This window comes from Neophocaena asiaeorientalis, unplaced genomic scaffold, assembly GCF_003031525.2.
Source record: "Neophocaena asiaeorientalis asiaeorientalis breed wild unplaced genomic scaffold, Neophocaena_asiaeorientalis_V1.1 scaffold418, whole genome shotgun sequence".
Classification (NCBI taxonomy): Eukaryota; Metazoa; Chordata; class Mammalia; order Artiodactyla; family Phocoenidae; genus Neophocaena; species Neophocaena asiaeorientalis.
The window spans coordinates 3,923,081-3,938,772 of record NW_020175731.1 but is presented as its reverse complement, the minus strand read 5'-3'; the positions used below and the strand labels follow the sequence as shown (position 1 = coordinate 3,938,772).

Sequence of the window (15,692 nt, the reverse complement as noted above, 5' to 3'; positions counted from 1 at the left end):
ACCTTCAACAAGTCATCTAATATCTCCAAGTCCAGTCCCCTCTGTGCAAACAGAGATGATGGTCACAATCTCTCTATCACAGGGTTGTTGTGAGAATTAAATGTTAATATCTCTGAAGTTCCTAGAATGGTAGCTGGCCCACTGTAAGTGTTATATAAGTATTTGTTCCATAAAATATTCAGCAGTAGCTAGCAGCAGTGCTGGCTATAACTACAGATAGGCAATGCAATGGAATGGTGCTATGTACATTCTAAATTAAGGGGTTTTCTTTTTATTAAATAGTAATAAAATAGGTATTATTTTAAAAAGAGATTACCTTCTCTCCTGAAATCCCATAAATGCCAACCAATTCTTTGATTCCATCTAGTACAAGTATACATGGCTTTACACTGACGGAAGCAATGCACACTTCTACAAGAAGTGAAAAGACTAAGATATCTGCATCTTCATTGAGAATATCAGTCTCAAGCTGGGTACCTACAGCACAGAAACGTGCTCAAATCAGCTGAAAATGTTTCCATCATTGCTAAAACATGTTAATGGGATGAAGCGGTAGAAGGGGTTGGGAACAGTGAGGGCTACTCACAGCTGTACGGCTGACACATATACTGATATGTGTGATTAGCAGCCTCAAAATATTCAGCCCAAAACAGGTAATGATATTTACCACCAGATGTCTCCTATGTATTTTCAGGATTTTATATAAAAAAATATTCTGTATGATCCAAAGCACTACTATCACTTTCCAAAATGCAAATGCTGATCATCACAAAGAGTTGGATGGGAAGAAAGAGAAGTCAGGCTATGTGACCTGCGAAGCTTCAGCAGATCCTTAACATCAGGTGCCTGCTTAGGGGGTCACGGCCACCACCCTGGGTGGTCCAGCAGTGCACACACAACACCTCCCACCCACCACCTAGCTGCTTGGGTCCTAGTTTACCCATCTATGAAATAAATGGGTTCATTACTGATGGTTTAGGTTTCTTTCTACAATAAAATGCTGTCACTAAGATGAGCTCTGGCCCTTTTTTTTTTTTTTTTTTTTTTACTGGCCCATTTTTAAACCTAACACAACCAGTCCTAAATTTCTCAGCCCATAGTAATGGACTCCAGAGCTTGGATTCTGGAAATTCCCAGGGAGAATTAAGTTATGAAGCAGCAAAGAACAAAGGAAGTAATTTGAGAGGACCAACTTGCAGACTGTGATTAAGTGACATAGTAGCAGCAACCCCAAATTATAATCAACTACCTAATATTCTAAGAGTACTTTATTACATACAACTTCCGCCTTGCTTTTAATTTTCAAAAGCAATATTTTTCGAAGAAATTTAGGCATGCTAGGATCTAGAAAATCAAGTTATGCAAAGAAGCTGGAATGGACTAAATTTCTCAGATGTATGAAGATGCTGTTAGAGTCACTGAGAGTAATTAGGTTTAACAAATATTTATTGGTTGCCTATTATGTACAAGGTCCTGTGCTAGACGCATAGGAGATAGACAAGATAAAATGATCTATAATATAAAGTCAACAGCTAAAGGAAGTGGAAATGGGGTCGGTAGACACAGTCTAAGGCAGAATATGAGTCTGAAGGCTACTGGAGTTTGATGCAGACCCATCACAATAAAGAAAATCTTCATGCAGAAGACATTGGGAATGAGCCTCAGAGAATACACAGGTAGACTTGAGGGCAAGGGTATCTCAAGCAAGACAAGGCAGAGATGAAGGCCTGGAGGTAGGAAATCCCACGAACATTCAGAAACCTGGAAGTCACTTAGAGCGGTGGTACTCACCAGCGGCGTTCAGGGATTCTAGACATCCCACAACACAGCCAGTCACACACAATGAAGCTCCGTCCCGGGGTCTGACTTTTAAACATTCTGTCAGTCACGTGGTGTGTGTGTGGGGAGGGACTTTATAATCACTAACCTAGAAACAGCTCTATTTTACACATAAATGCAAAGTGCTTTTCGCATGGGTTTAAAACACGCTGAATTTTCTAAGAACGTAACTACCATGTGAGACTGATAGAAGCTTATATGTTGTTTTGTCTGAAATGATACCAACATTTGTTCACCATTTCAGAAAATCACACCCTGAGAGAATACTGCTTATGATGTTTGTGCCAGCACACCCACGTCAGTCTAGACCATAGCTATTGCTTTCAGGGTCGTTTCCCACACAGAGGCAGGCACCAGCCTACTCCACTGTGTCTTCTGTTGAAATCATGTCTGCGCGTTAACATGTTGAAATACATATTATTTTATAATAAATTACTTTCTCTGTCTTTGTCCATTGTATTACGGTAGAGAGTTGCACTGATACTTTTTTTTTTTTTTTTTTTGCGGTACGCGGGCCTCTCACTGCTGTGGCCTCTCCCGTTGCGGAGCACAGGCTCTGGACACGCAGGCTCAGCGGCCATGGCTCACGGGCCCAGCCGCTCCGCGGCATGTGGGATCTTCCCGGACCGGGGCACGAACCCGTGTCCCCTGCATCGGCAGGCGGACTCTCAACCACTGCGCCACCAGGGAAGCCCTGCACTGATACCTTAATTGAGGTATCATTATGCACAACATAATGATTCAATATTTGTATTCATTGGGAAAAGATCACCACAGTAAGTCTAGCTACCATCCGTCACCATACAGAGTTATAAACGTTTTTTCTGGTGATGAGAACTTTCGAGATTTACTCTTTAGCAACTTTCAAAAATGCAATACAGTATTGCTAACGAAACTATAGTCACCATGCTGTACATGACATCCCCATGACTTATTTTATAAGTGGATTATTGATTTTTAAAGATATTTTTATATCAGAAAATGACCACAAAATCAATGACTTGAAAGTCATATACGAATGTGAGATATAAAGGAGAAGTCATCAAAAAAGGCAGAGTTTCAGCTTGTGTCACACAATTAAAAATATTTTTCAAGAATGGGAAGAGAAAAATTAATCTTGATGCTTCATCCTTTGAGTTTAAAAAGCATTTAAAATATGGGCAATGTTGAGATGTCAGGCCTTCGATGACAGAATTTTAGAACAAAAGGGGTTCTTGCAGATCCTCTAGTCTCATCTAAACCCCTCATGTCGCAGATGAGGACACCTTGGCCTACAGGTGAAGGGACTTGGACACACAGATGATCAGGAGCCTTTAAAACACTTATTCTTCTAATAGCTTTTCTTCAAACAACAAGGAATTATGTAAAGACTACTCCATTTGAGTTTACAAGCTGTGTGGGTCAACATTTCTTGCGCAGTCACAGGTGGGAGGTGTGGATTGTCTGTCACAAAACTGGTGTAGAGGTTAAATAACAAAACGGAGGTGAACGAACCTCAAAAGACTTACACAGCCTGACAATCATAAAATGTAATATCACTAATAATAATCAGAAAAAAAAATTTTAAGAAAAACGTATTCAAGGATGATTCTTGTGGATTTCTATCCTTGTATACGAAGGAAAACATACGTTCAGTGTTTTTAAAATCACATTTTGGGTGGTTAGAATGATTTCTCCTCAAAATGATGTTGAAGACAAAGTAAGTCAGCATCACTAGTATTAGAAAATGATCCTCAACATTTCTCTTTATTCTGGCAGAACCAAACTGTCTCTACTAAATGACAACAGCCTGTTGCCTAATTTAAATGGTAACAGCTTAACTGTTTACACACCCAGTTGGGATAGCTAAATTAATGGGGCAAAAAAAAAAGTTAATTGATGCAATTCCATGATACTTAGTAACAAAGTGGCTTAGTGATTGACTAACTTTTTCTCTTTTTTGGGCACTGTTGTCCTACTGCCTCTCATTATTCAATATGGATTTATTGAGAACCTTCTATGCGTCAGGCTCTGTCTGTGCCAGGCACTGAGTATGACAATGGCCAATAAAATAGACATGGTTCCTGAACGCACAGGACTATAGAGGGAGACAATAAAACGTAGAATGACAGGACCAGGTGTGAGTCACCCGAGGGCCCAGAAAGGCAAGCTGACAGTATTTGCAGGGAGACATCCATGTAAACTAGAATACACTGGGACTGGGGCTATCCTTGCCACCTGATCAAAGTTAGGGGTGAGGGAGAGAGGTACCCATCAGCCCCCCTTCTAGAGAGGGTGACCTTTAAATAGGGCTGTAAGAGATGAGAAGGATTTCCCTGACCTGAGGAAAGTGGAGGGCATTCCAGGAGAAGGGAACTGAGTGGGCAGACTCAGAGGGATGGACATGACTGGCTGCTCCAAAGAAACCATCCCCTTGGAGCAAAAGGCTGGAGAAGTCAGCCGAGCCCAGTGCACAAGGGTCTGGCAAGGGCTGCCAAGGATTCCTGCTAGTATTTCCACCCGTTCCACATCAATGACCTCTGCAGACTCTCCTGATAATCGATGCTGGCAGAGGACCCCGATGGAAATCATCCAAAAGAGAGAAATGTCCCTCTGTTGGCTCAAAGGGGCAAGACAGTTCAGTAATGAGGAGTCGGGGCTTTGAACACAACAAAGACCGGAGTTTGAACTCCCTGCTCTGCCCACGTGTAGCTGTGTGACCCAGCCATCCATCCCATCGCTTTATCTGGGACGATAATGCTGTCAAGGGCTTACTGAGAGCATTAAATGAGATGTCAGTATTTTATGGTATGTGACACTTAATCATACAGTAAAATTTACTGACTAGCATTTTTTCCTCTTAAAAATTAAGAACTTGGGCTTCCCTGGTGGCGCAGTGGTTGAGAGTCTGCCTGCCGATGCAGGGGACACGGGTTCATGCCCCGGTCCGGGAAGATCCCACATGCCGCAGAGCGGCTGGGCCCGTGAGCCATGGCCGCTGGGCCTGCGCGTCCGGAGCCTGTGCTCTGCAACGGGAGAGGCCACAACAGTGAGAGGCCCGCATACCACAAAAAAAAAAAAAAAAAAAAAAAAAAATTAAGAACTTGGCTATAGACTATAACATGGTTTGAAATGCTATGTCTGCATGATAAGTTAAAATGGAAAATTTATAATTTGTGCTCCAAAAGCTTATTTAGAATTTGTCTTGCACTGTTTTGTATAATGCAGAATAATGATTTTATTTTTACAGGCTTGTAGATCCTAACATTTACATATCTTTATTTTCATATGTATAGTTATTTTACTTTAAATGACTAAATAAGCTATTTTATTTCAAACACAGGTGAGTTGGGTCTAATTATTCAACTGTCTATGCACTGTATGTAGCAAGCGTCTTTAATCGATTGTGTACAAGTGGAGACGGGAACTATTTCACAGAAGCGTAACTGTACTATTATATCAAGAAAGACCTCTTGGGGGCTTCCCTGGTGGCGCAGTGGTTAAGAATCTGCCTGGCAATGCAGGGGACACGGGTTCGAGCCCTGGTCCGGGAAGATCCCGCATGCCATGGAGTAGCTAAGCCCATGTGCCACAACTACTGAGCCTACGCTCTAGAGCCGGTGAGCCACAACTACTGAGCCCACGTGCTACAACTACTGAAGCCCGTGCGCCTAGAGCCTGCGCTCCGCAATAAGAGAAGCCACCACAACGAGAAGCCCGCGCACTGCAACGAAGAGTAGTCCCCACTCAACACAACTAGAGAAAGCCCGCGTGCAGCAACGAAGACCCAATGCAGCCAAAAATAAAAAATAAAAAAAACGAGAGAGAGATGCTGATGAAGCCCTTAGCCACAGCACCTGGCACTTGAAAAGCCTTTAATAAATGGAACTCCGGTACTTCCCTGGTGGCGCAGTGGTTAAGAATCCGTCTCCTAATGCAGGGGACATGGGTTCGAGCCCTGGTCCGGGAGGATCCCACATGCCGCGGAGCAACTAAGTCCGTGTGCCACAGCTACTGAGCCCGCACTCTAGAGCCCACGTGCTGCAACTACTGAAGCCCACATGCCACAACTACTGAAGCCCACGTGCCTAGAGCCTGTGCTCCACAACGAGAGAAGCCACCACAATGAGAAGCCCGCGCACCACAACGAAGAGGAGCCCCCGCTCGATGCAACCAGAGGAAGCCCGTGCACGGCAACAAAGACCCAACACAGCCAAAGATAAATAAATAAATGGAACTCCTTGTTAGTCAGGGCTGCCACCAGGGTCCGGAGTAACAGGGCAAGGAAACATGTAAGTAGGAAAAGCGGTGGCTCTACTTTGACCTTCTGTGAAGCCTGTCACAGAGGGGATGTCAGCTGCAGGGCAGGCAAGGGCACTTGGGTTGGGAGAGCTGGATACGGGTGGGCGGGCAGTTCTCCTCTGCTAGATCCCTTTATCCTGGCCAGCGAGGGTGTGGGTGGGGAGCAGAAATATCAGCTTCACCCAGGGGCGTTTCAGCATCCCCACTAGGGAGGCGCCCAGGCTCACAGCCCACGCAGGAGCTGCAGCTGTGGACAGCTGAGGCGGGCACGGGAAAATGCTCTCTGCAAAGAAGCTGAATCTGCGTGTGACCTCCCAGGCCCAGCTGTGCTCTCAGCAGCCGCTCCTACTCCCCTGCCCACGTCTACCTCCCCGGGGGAAAAGCCAGCTTCGTAGCTGAGGCAGTGATGCTAAATGATGCTGGAGCCAGCCGGCCCTGCTTGTCCTATTGCTTAAATTTTTTCAGTGAAAAGCTTCTGGAAATGCAGAGGAGTCCCAGGTCCATGAGTATCACTGCATAAAGACTCCAGCCCTGTTCCTCACGTAATTTAATAAATACGTGTCTAGTGATTTTTCATTGATGTAAGTTCCACGTGGGCACTTACCAGGCTTACCTAACTCACTACTGGATAGTTAGTGACTGGCACAGTACCTGATCATAAATCGTTGATTGAGTGAATGAAATAAACAAACCTGACACTCAGGTTCAGCAAAGCAAGAGGATCAGTCTGAAAACCTATTGAAATAGAAAACCTATAGCAGGATCATTACATAGTAGTTACTCCATAAGAATTCCATCTCCATGACTATGAGTTAGGAATCAATGCCTTATTGCTTTAGTCATCTCACCATCAAATTTGAATGGCAGGATTGGATTGGATTTGATGCCCCACTTTCACCTTTGCCCTCTTTCAGTCTCTCGTCAGCCAAGCCACCAGAGTGGCTGAGGTGAAGGTGAAAGGGCCCAGACATTTTGCCAGAACCTGGAACAGTTTGATGGGTCATTTCAACTCCTGGTACCTCTGTGAGATCTGTGAGGTTGGCTGAATCTATCAACCTGGTCATTGCCCTGCTCAAAAGAAGTAGAAGTCTAAGTCCTTACAATGATGCATGAGAACAGACAAGACCCTCCTCTCATCCCTTACATCTCCAACCTCACCCCATCACCCTCCCTACAGCTCTGACTTCCTTCCAGCTGTCTGGCCTCCCTGCCGTTCCTCCAGCCTCAGGACCTCTGTGTTTGCTGTTCCCTCTGTCTGGAATACTCTTCCAACTCACATTGGCAAAGCCTGTTCCCTCACCTGCTTCTAGCAGTTACCCAAATGCCACCTTCTCTCCTACCAGATGGCCTATTCCCTTTCAGGGTTTCATCTTGCTCCATAGCACTTACAGGCATCTAGCCTACTACATATTTTCCATATGTATCATGTCTGTTGCGTGTCTCCATAAGACAAGCTCCATGGAGGCAAGGATGTTTGTCTTTTGCTCATTGCTGTATCCCCTGTGTCTAGAACATGTTTGGGCACTTAGCAGGTAAAAACCAATGAAGGAAAAATACAAATACCCCCATAAATAAGCTAGGGTCTTAATGATTTCTTCTCAAGAACAAATAGAAAATGAAAACATTGCAAAGCAAACTGTGGCTCCCTTCAAAAGAGAAAAAAAAAGAGAACGCTATTGCTCTAGATGGTTGGTTATTAAGAAAATGCTTTGAAACTCCAAAAGAACACCCTTTCCTGTTAGCTGCACACACTATTCAGGAACTTACATACAAAGTGTTGTTTCCAAATGGCAAAGCCCTGCTTCCACACAGCTAATCTCAAAGGACTTATTTAATTGCTGTGTTTTGATTGGGCACAACTGGAGTTGTGTAATTGCAATAAAATTTATTAAATGTCTCATCCACTCTGAAATACTTAAAATTATAACCTAAGTGAGATATAATTCACATACCAAAAAAATCCACCATTTTAAAGTATACAGTTGGTTTTAGTATACTTAGTATATAGTAAATATCATCACTATCTAATTCCAGACCACTTTCAGGACCCCAGAAAGAAACTCCAGACCCATTAGGGGTCATGTCCCGGTTCCCCTCTACTCTCATCCCCTGACAGCCACTAACCTACTTTCTGTCTCTATGGACTTGCCTATTCAAACCTAAGATTTTTAACAGATGACATATATTTCATACTCTTGTAGTTTCAAAAACCTTGACTGAGCGCCATGTTGTTTTAACCAGTTGTCTTCCTCTTGGCATGGGTTCCCAGAACCACAAGAATGTTCGTAGCTCTGCACATCATAGTGGGTGCTGAGACCGTGGCAGACATGGTGGAGCAAACCTTGAGCCACCCTAGCCACTGTGAGTTTATTTCAAATCCCCAAATTCTCACAGAACAAATGAGATCTGTAATAAGAACTGGAGGATGAGGATGGAAGAAAATAAAATGATCCCAAGAACCTCCCTATTTCCAGGGTTGAGACTGGAAAGGACACCACAGACAAACCCAATTCTTTCCTCACGCCCCAGTCTCTTCATGCCTGTGGGTGGCGAACAGAGCATGTCAGCACCCGGAGTGGGAAAAGATATGGGGGTTTTAATGCAGACGACACTGGATAAAACAGTGAAGGAGTGCAAACTTTGGGTAAGATAACTCAATTCTCACAAACGCAAATAATGCTATGGCCCATAGTCGGCAATTAACAAGTATTGGCTGAATATCTTAATGTAATTAATGAGCTGATGATGTATGTGGAAGCTCTTTGTAAATTATACAATACTGTACAGATGCATTATTCATATTTCCTAATCCAGTTTCTTCTCCTTAAAATCATTCCATCACTGACAGGAACGACTTAGACCAACTTTGATCTATGGGATTAAAAAAGAAGGCAAGCTCTCTGCCCTCCAGCATTTATAATCTTCTTGAGGAGACTGAAGGGAAGTAACTTGGCAGTTGCAGAGTGATAAATGATAAGGAGATTCTAACCTGGGGGTGACTTTTAGGGAGCCTCTCTTGCAGGCAAGGATGAGAAAGGGGGAAGTGAGGGAGGAAATTCCAAATTTGGGGGATCATATTCACTAAAGTCAGGCTGCTTTGCTTGGGATTTCTTGACACCTTACCTGAGAATAGATAGGCTGGGGCCTGCTGCGGCATTATTAAGATCAAATTCCACATCCTTTAAGGCAAATCTTTCCAAGATTTCAAAGGTTCTGTTTGACTCCTTAGAAATAACAAACACTTCCTTGCACTTCTCAGTGAACTCTTCGTGATAGAAACGTTCAAAGTTGTGCTTAAAGTCTTTAGACACAAAAAGATATGTTTTAATACCTTAGATTTATAGTTTTGCATTTTCCATTACACATGGTTATTATGAATACCAAGGAAAGTATCTCCCCTTCTGTGTCTATACCACCTCCTTTCTATGTTAGCACCAAATTTCATAGCCCATTCTACATTCTAATGAAAGGAAGCTATAGGCAAGCAATTTAATCTTAATGCTATTTGTACATGAAATCCTATGTAGGATTCCAAGTTATTTCATGACCTTAGAATGACCAAAGCAAAAAAAAAAATTGGATTTGCTACATATATCATCTTGTATTTTTAGACTGTTAGCTAAATATGAAGTTACCTAATTCAATCTTGTGGCATATGTGTATGTTTCTATCCATGGCAATGGTTGGGGGAGTGGAGTGTATTTTTAAGATAAGATGCCCAATGACAACCATGGGTACAGCTGCAACTCTGCCACTGGGCAAGTCCCTTAAATTCCCAGGTAAAATAAGTGGCAGGGCCAGACAACTGGATCTCTGAGACTCCTTCTAGTTTCAAGGCACTGTGTTTCTAAACTCATTGCCTAATTAAAGTCAAGGTGTTCTGGACTGCCAAAATGTCCTCCTGTCTCTGGAGACACCTACATCTCCCAGAGTTTGGGTGGGGTTTTTTTTTTTTTTTACATGCAGTGAGGCAGGAAAATGAATATCAGGTAGTTTAACCTGGTACGGTCTCAAGCTATCTTATACCCCCTTAGTTAACTGGGCTGCCTTGTGGCTCAGGTTAGGGCCAGAATAACCTAGAGGACCAACAGTTTGGCCAAGGTTAGCTTCAAATTTCAAGATCTTAGATAGAATTGGAAATGATCCCACAGTCTAATGGATCTCTTTAGCTCACCCTGAACCTCACCCACTAGTCTCAGGCATCTCCAAGGACCTCAGAGTGCTTCTGAAGGTCAAGAGTATGAACTGAGGGCTTCCCTGGTGGTGCAGTGGTTGAGAGTCTGCCTGCCGATGCAGGTGACAGGGGTTCGTGCCCCGGTCCAGGAGGATCCTACATGCCGCGGAGCGACTGGGCCCGTGAGCCACGGCCGCTGAGCCTGCGCATCCGGAGCCTGTGCTCCGCAAGCTGTGAGATTCTGGAACTATCTGGGTGATTAAAGGGTATCGAAGATCCAAAAGAAAAGTAATTTAGCCTTTTTTCTGAAGATTTTGTAATAATCCATCCATTCTGTACCTTCTACTGCAGACATGCAGTCCATATATTACATATTTAAAACTGAAGTCTAAAACAAGCTAATATTTCAATAATAACCAAAATCAAAGACTAAGGAGAATACTATAGAGAAATAATCTGTCTCTAACCCAAATATACAGAAAGGCTTGATTCTTGAACATGTTAGTAAATATTAATGAATGCAGTTCAGATTGAGACTAGTCAAAGAATATCACTATTAACCATACTTCAGACCTTAGCCAAATATATACTATATTCTTCCAGGACTCTTTTTTTTTTTTTTTTTTTGCGGTATGCAGGCCTCTCACTGTTGTGGCCTCTCCCGCTGCGGAGCACAGGCTCCGGACGCGCAGGCTCAGCGGCCATGGCTCACGGGCCCAGCCGCTCTGTGGCACGTGGGATCCTCCGGGACCGGGACACGAACCCGTGCCCCCTGCATCGGCAGGCGGACTCCCAACCACTGCGCCACCAGGGAAGCCCAGGACTCATTTTTTATGATTCATTCTCATTAGCCTAATATGTGTCAGGCACTGTTTTTAGGTATTTTACACACATTATTATACACATTACCTTGAGTTCAAGGTCGTTAATGCTAACTCAGTAACTAGAAGAAACCAAGGCTTAACCAATATTACATCATTTTCTCAAAGTCACAGAACTAGGAACTAAAAAATCTTGGATCTGAGAGCATTTCGGTTGTTGGACATTCTAAAACTCCGAGCTCGTAGTAAATATTCAGGATATTGTGGGGCTTCCCAACTTCTATTCACCCTACCGTAATTCCAGTAACAGCCCCAGATTATCATTTGGGGTCCCACCTTGTCCCAACTCTCACTTCATGTTATTGTAGTGGGTCTGACTCCCTCCAGCTCCAGACGTGGCATATGACCCAAGTTTAGCCAATCAGTGCATCACATTCTCCTGGCACCAGTGACTGAGTCAGATACAAACATATAGTCCAAGTCTGGCTAATCAGAGACAGAAAGACTTAATCCTAGGACTTTGAGCCATTCCTGCTGGACCTGAACCTGGAGCTGCTACAGCCACCTTCCCTCCATTATGGAGGCGCCAAGGAGTTGGGGCAACATCAGGACAACAGAGCCATGCAGAGCCATAGTGAGAAACCAGGGCCTGGTAACCTCATATGAGCCAGTGGATGAAGCCTGAGCTGAACACAGACCCAATCCTGGGCTTTAAAGTTATATAAACTAAAATTCCCTGTCTGTTGGAGCCAGTTCGAGTCACTTTCAACCCAAAGAGTAACGATTGTTACAATATTCTTTTCTAGGACTCCAAAATAATTTGGCTTGTAGGCAGAGTTTTGTTTGACCAGCACAGGTGGGATTTCATGCCCCACCCCCAACAATGGATGTGAATGACTTTAGGTGGGTCAACGCCCTTCCATTCAGTTGACTACAGATCCATCTGCCCCCCTATCATATTAGAAGGACTATGCCTGCCTGGGCCCTGAAAGCATTTGAGAATGCACCACCTGCATTTTGCACTCCCACATTAATTGAGCCCTTACAACAGTAACTCACAATCTTTATTGGGTCATTAAACCTTTTGAGAATCTGATCAAAGACACAGGCCAACTTCCTACCGCCCAAAACACACATCTGCATATAAACATTCTCTTTTTCATATAAATTTAGGGTATCACAGATCCCTCCCAAAGTCTGTCTAGGTGAAGAATCTCTGCCCTGCTCTGATGTTGTTCCTCCCTTTTTAATCTGTACATGTCCATGACACAGTATTTTCAGAATAAATGTAACCATTTCATTCAGAGGCAACAGGATGCCAGGCAGTGCTTCTCAAACTTTAATGTGCCTGCAACTCACCTGGTCATCTTTATTAAAATGCAAATTCTAATTCAATAGACCCAGAATGCATTTCTAGCAAGTTCCTAGGTGATGCCGAGGCTACTGGTGCACGGATCACTTACTCTCTGAGTAGTAAGTGTGAAGGCAAACGAGCATGGATTTTGGAGTCAAAAGGACTTGGGTTCAAATCCTAGAATGATCTCTCACTGGTGAAGTGACATTAGGTAAGTCACTTAACTGCTACACAGCAGCTTTCATTTGTTCATCTGTAAAACAGGAATTAGAGCACCTACCTTGCAGGGCTAAACCTTGAAGATTAAATGTGATAACGTGCAAAAAGCACATGACAATTAATAAAAGTTCTCTCCTCTTTAGATCAGGATTTCTCAACCTTGGCATTGTTGACATTTTGGGTTGGAAAATTCTTTATTATGAAGGGCAGTCCTGTGCACTGTAGGATGTTTAGCAGTGACCCTGACCTCCACCTGTTAGATGCCAGTAAGCACACCCCCAACTGTGACACCAAAAATGTGACACCAAAGATGTACCCAAAAGTCCCTTGGGGGCAAAATCATCCCTGGTTGAGAATCTCTGCTCTATATCTACATGTTAACTGCCAGATATTTTAGGTCTTCTCTGAGCTCCTTGACTTCCTAAATCCTCTTCCATGACCCACTATTTGTTCTCAGTTTCAAAAATCTTCAAATGAAGAAATGCATGTTACAGGAATATGGTAATAACTTTAAATGCTCAAGGAATATTTTCAACCATTTAAAAATTCCTTTCACAAGGAAGACATACAAAACACATGGACCTATGACAACAGACTTAGCTATCTCCATATTTACTAACCTATATTTTCCATGATTAAAGTGGCTGGGTAAAGTTTTTCTATCACAACCAACCAGTCCTTGAGAACCAGGCTCACCCAAGTCACAGAGATCTCTGTACAACCTGACAGGTAGCCCCTTGCTAATAATCTTGGCCTTAAGCTTTCCAATCTTTAATTTTTCCTCATCGTTGAACAGAAAACCTGCGGACAGCATCTCCTCCTTTTCTTTGTCCATAGGCTTCAGCAGCATGGTTCCCGTCCTAAAGTAAAAATACTGAAATTGAGACTCATTCAGAAATGCTGCTTGGATGATCTCTAACTCAATCGGACTGTGGTTGAGGTTCTCCAGGACCCAAGGATAACAGTTTTTTGCAGCAACATAGAGATTCTGTTCCATTATGGATAAACTTGACAAGTCAGTTGCCTTGGAGAACATGACAAGTGAGTAGTCAGGGAGAAAGTCCCCGTATGTCTGACCCAGCAAGCAGATAAAAAAGGAAAAGCAGCTGTTCACGCAGTCCAGACAGAGCTTCAGATGTTGCTAGTGGAGACAAAAATGTTGTCTAAATAGATTGAAGGGTAAGGGCGCCTGGGCCTTCAACGCTGACCACCTCAGGTCCACAGCTTTGAAACACGCACCCCGGGAATTGCAGAATTCGCTCAGCTGAGGGAAGATGTAGTTTGCCAAATAGTCTCTCTCTTCCTGAAAATCATCCAGAGTCGAGCAGATGTAAGGCTGAATGGGTTTCTGGGGCTTTAAAAGGAATTGGGCAGACCTGTCTACATTCTCATTTGCCTCCTGGCTCATTTCACTTTGCTCAGAGATGACATCACCCTTAAAACAAAACAATTTTCATCCTGGTGCAGTCACTGACCTCCACTGCTTCTATGACTTCCCACTAATTATGTTCACTATAAACAGATTGAAATCTTTCCCCCAAATGCCTTCTTTCTTATAGATATTTGAAGGTGAGTGATGCCAATCAATGGACAGATCAGAGTTGAGACACAATCTAGTTTAAGTTAGGAGTGAAAAAGAAAAAAACACATTCTTTTTTAGGATTACAGGAAGTCCACAGCTCCTCTCTTTCCCCAAAGCTTTTGCTGAAGAGCTGAGAACCGCGGATGATGACCGGGCACTGGTTACAAGGCTCTCCCTCTTTTCCTCAGCCCCCCATTCCACCTTCCCGGTGTTCCGCTGGCCACCTGCTCCTTCTGCCACCCTGTGAATTTGAAAACTACACAAGGGGACTTGCTAAGGGTGTGAAAAGGAAGGCAAATGCAGAGAAGGAGCCTAATGTATCCAGCAACAGAATAAGCCAAGACCCATGACTGTGACCGGAAGCAAGAATGAAAATAGGTATGAAGTTGAGGTCAGGACAAGAGGAACAAATCAAAATATAATAAGGGCCAGGACCAGTAATGTCCCTGGCATCCGAGAGGCAAAGAAGTCTGGACCTAAGAACCTGATGGAGTTCTGTGATCATTTTTATCTTAAGCTGTGCAGGCTCATACGACACTCCATTCACCTACACGCACTGGGAATTCAATTCCACTGACCTAATGGAAGGACACACGCCCTCCAGCAATGATGCAGATATGCTTGCACCTTGCTCAGAAGCAAAATATTCAATGAGAACTACTTAGCTTTACGAGCTTTTTCTTGACGCAACTTATTTCCAGACCAAATGTTGCTTTATTGGCTATGTTTGTTGCTTTCACCTATAGAGAAACATACCGTGTTATCACGTATAGGGCAATTTTCCATCAAGACCACCTGACAAGAATATAATAATACATTACCTTTTTAAAAAAGTGTTAAGCCTTTTGCATTTAATTGTCACAATAATCCTACGATGATAATATCACCACCCTACTTTACTGATGAAGAAACAAAAGTTCAGACAGGATAAGCAACGTGTCTAAAGGTACCTGGCTAGTAAGTGAAGAGCTAGGATCTAAAAGCAGGTCAGCCTGACTCCAGGACACATACGCTATACTGCCTCCATATAATAGAGATAAGACTCTAGGTCTTGAAGATACCACAAATCAATGGGTAGGAAACACCTATGCAATAATGATACTGTAATAAATAGGCGACAATTTGAAAAAATTAATTTAATTTAATCTCACACAAACAAAATCTAAAAGATGACAGAATAGGCATCATGGACACTTTATTAATAGACTTTTCACCTGCCATGTAGGAGGCTAGAATTAGATTATCAGACCTTGAAAATATCCATGTTTTCCTATTCCCAAATGATCAGAGGTAGTAATTTCTATCTTGGTCTCTACCAGGTCCCCAACACCTAGTATAAGGACTGGCTCAGAGTAGGTGACAGGTAAATAATTGCTGAATGAAAAAATTTAATATGTTTTAAATGAAAACATAAGTAAGTAT

The 15,692-nt window shown here is 43.1% G+C and overlaps 1 protein-coding gene across 1 annotated transcript in view; it reads right to left on the bottom strand.

The window, feature by feature from the left end:
* LOC112391026 (putative tetratricopeptide repeat protein 41) overlaps window positions 1–15,038 on the bottom strand; it is a 66,247-nt gene extending 51,209 nt beyond the window's left edge. The window contains 5 exon segments of the mRNA XM_024732126.1: window positions 315–477; window positions 7,019–7,188; window positions 9,244–9,421; window positions 13,309–13,378; window positions 13,380–15,038. Coding sequence (XP_024587894.1) covers window positions 315–477; window positions 7,019–7,188; window positions 9,244–9,421; window positions 13,309–13,378; window positions 13,380–14,096 — 1,298 coding nt within the window. The 5' untranslated portion in view covers window positions 14,097–15,038.
* Window positions 15,039–15,692: the final 654 nt, after the last annotated feature.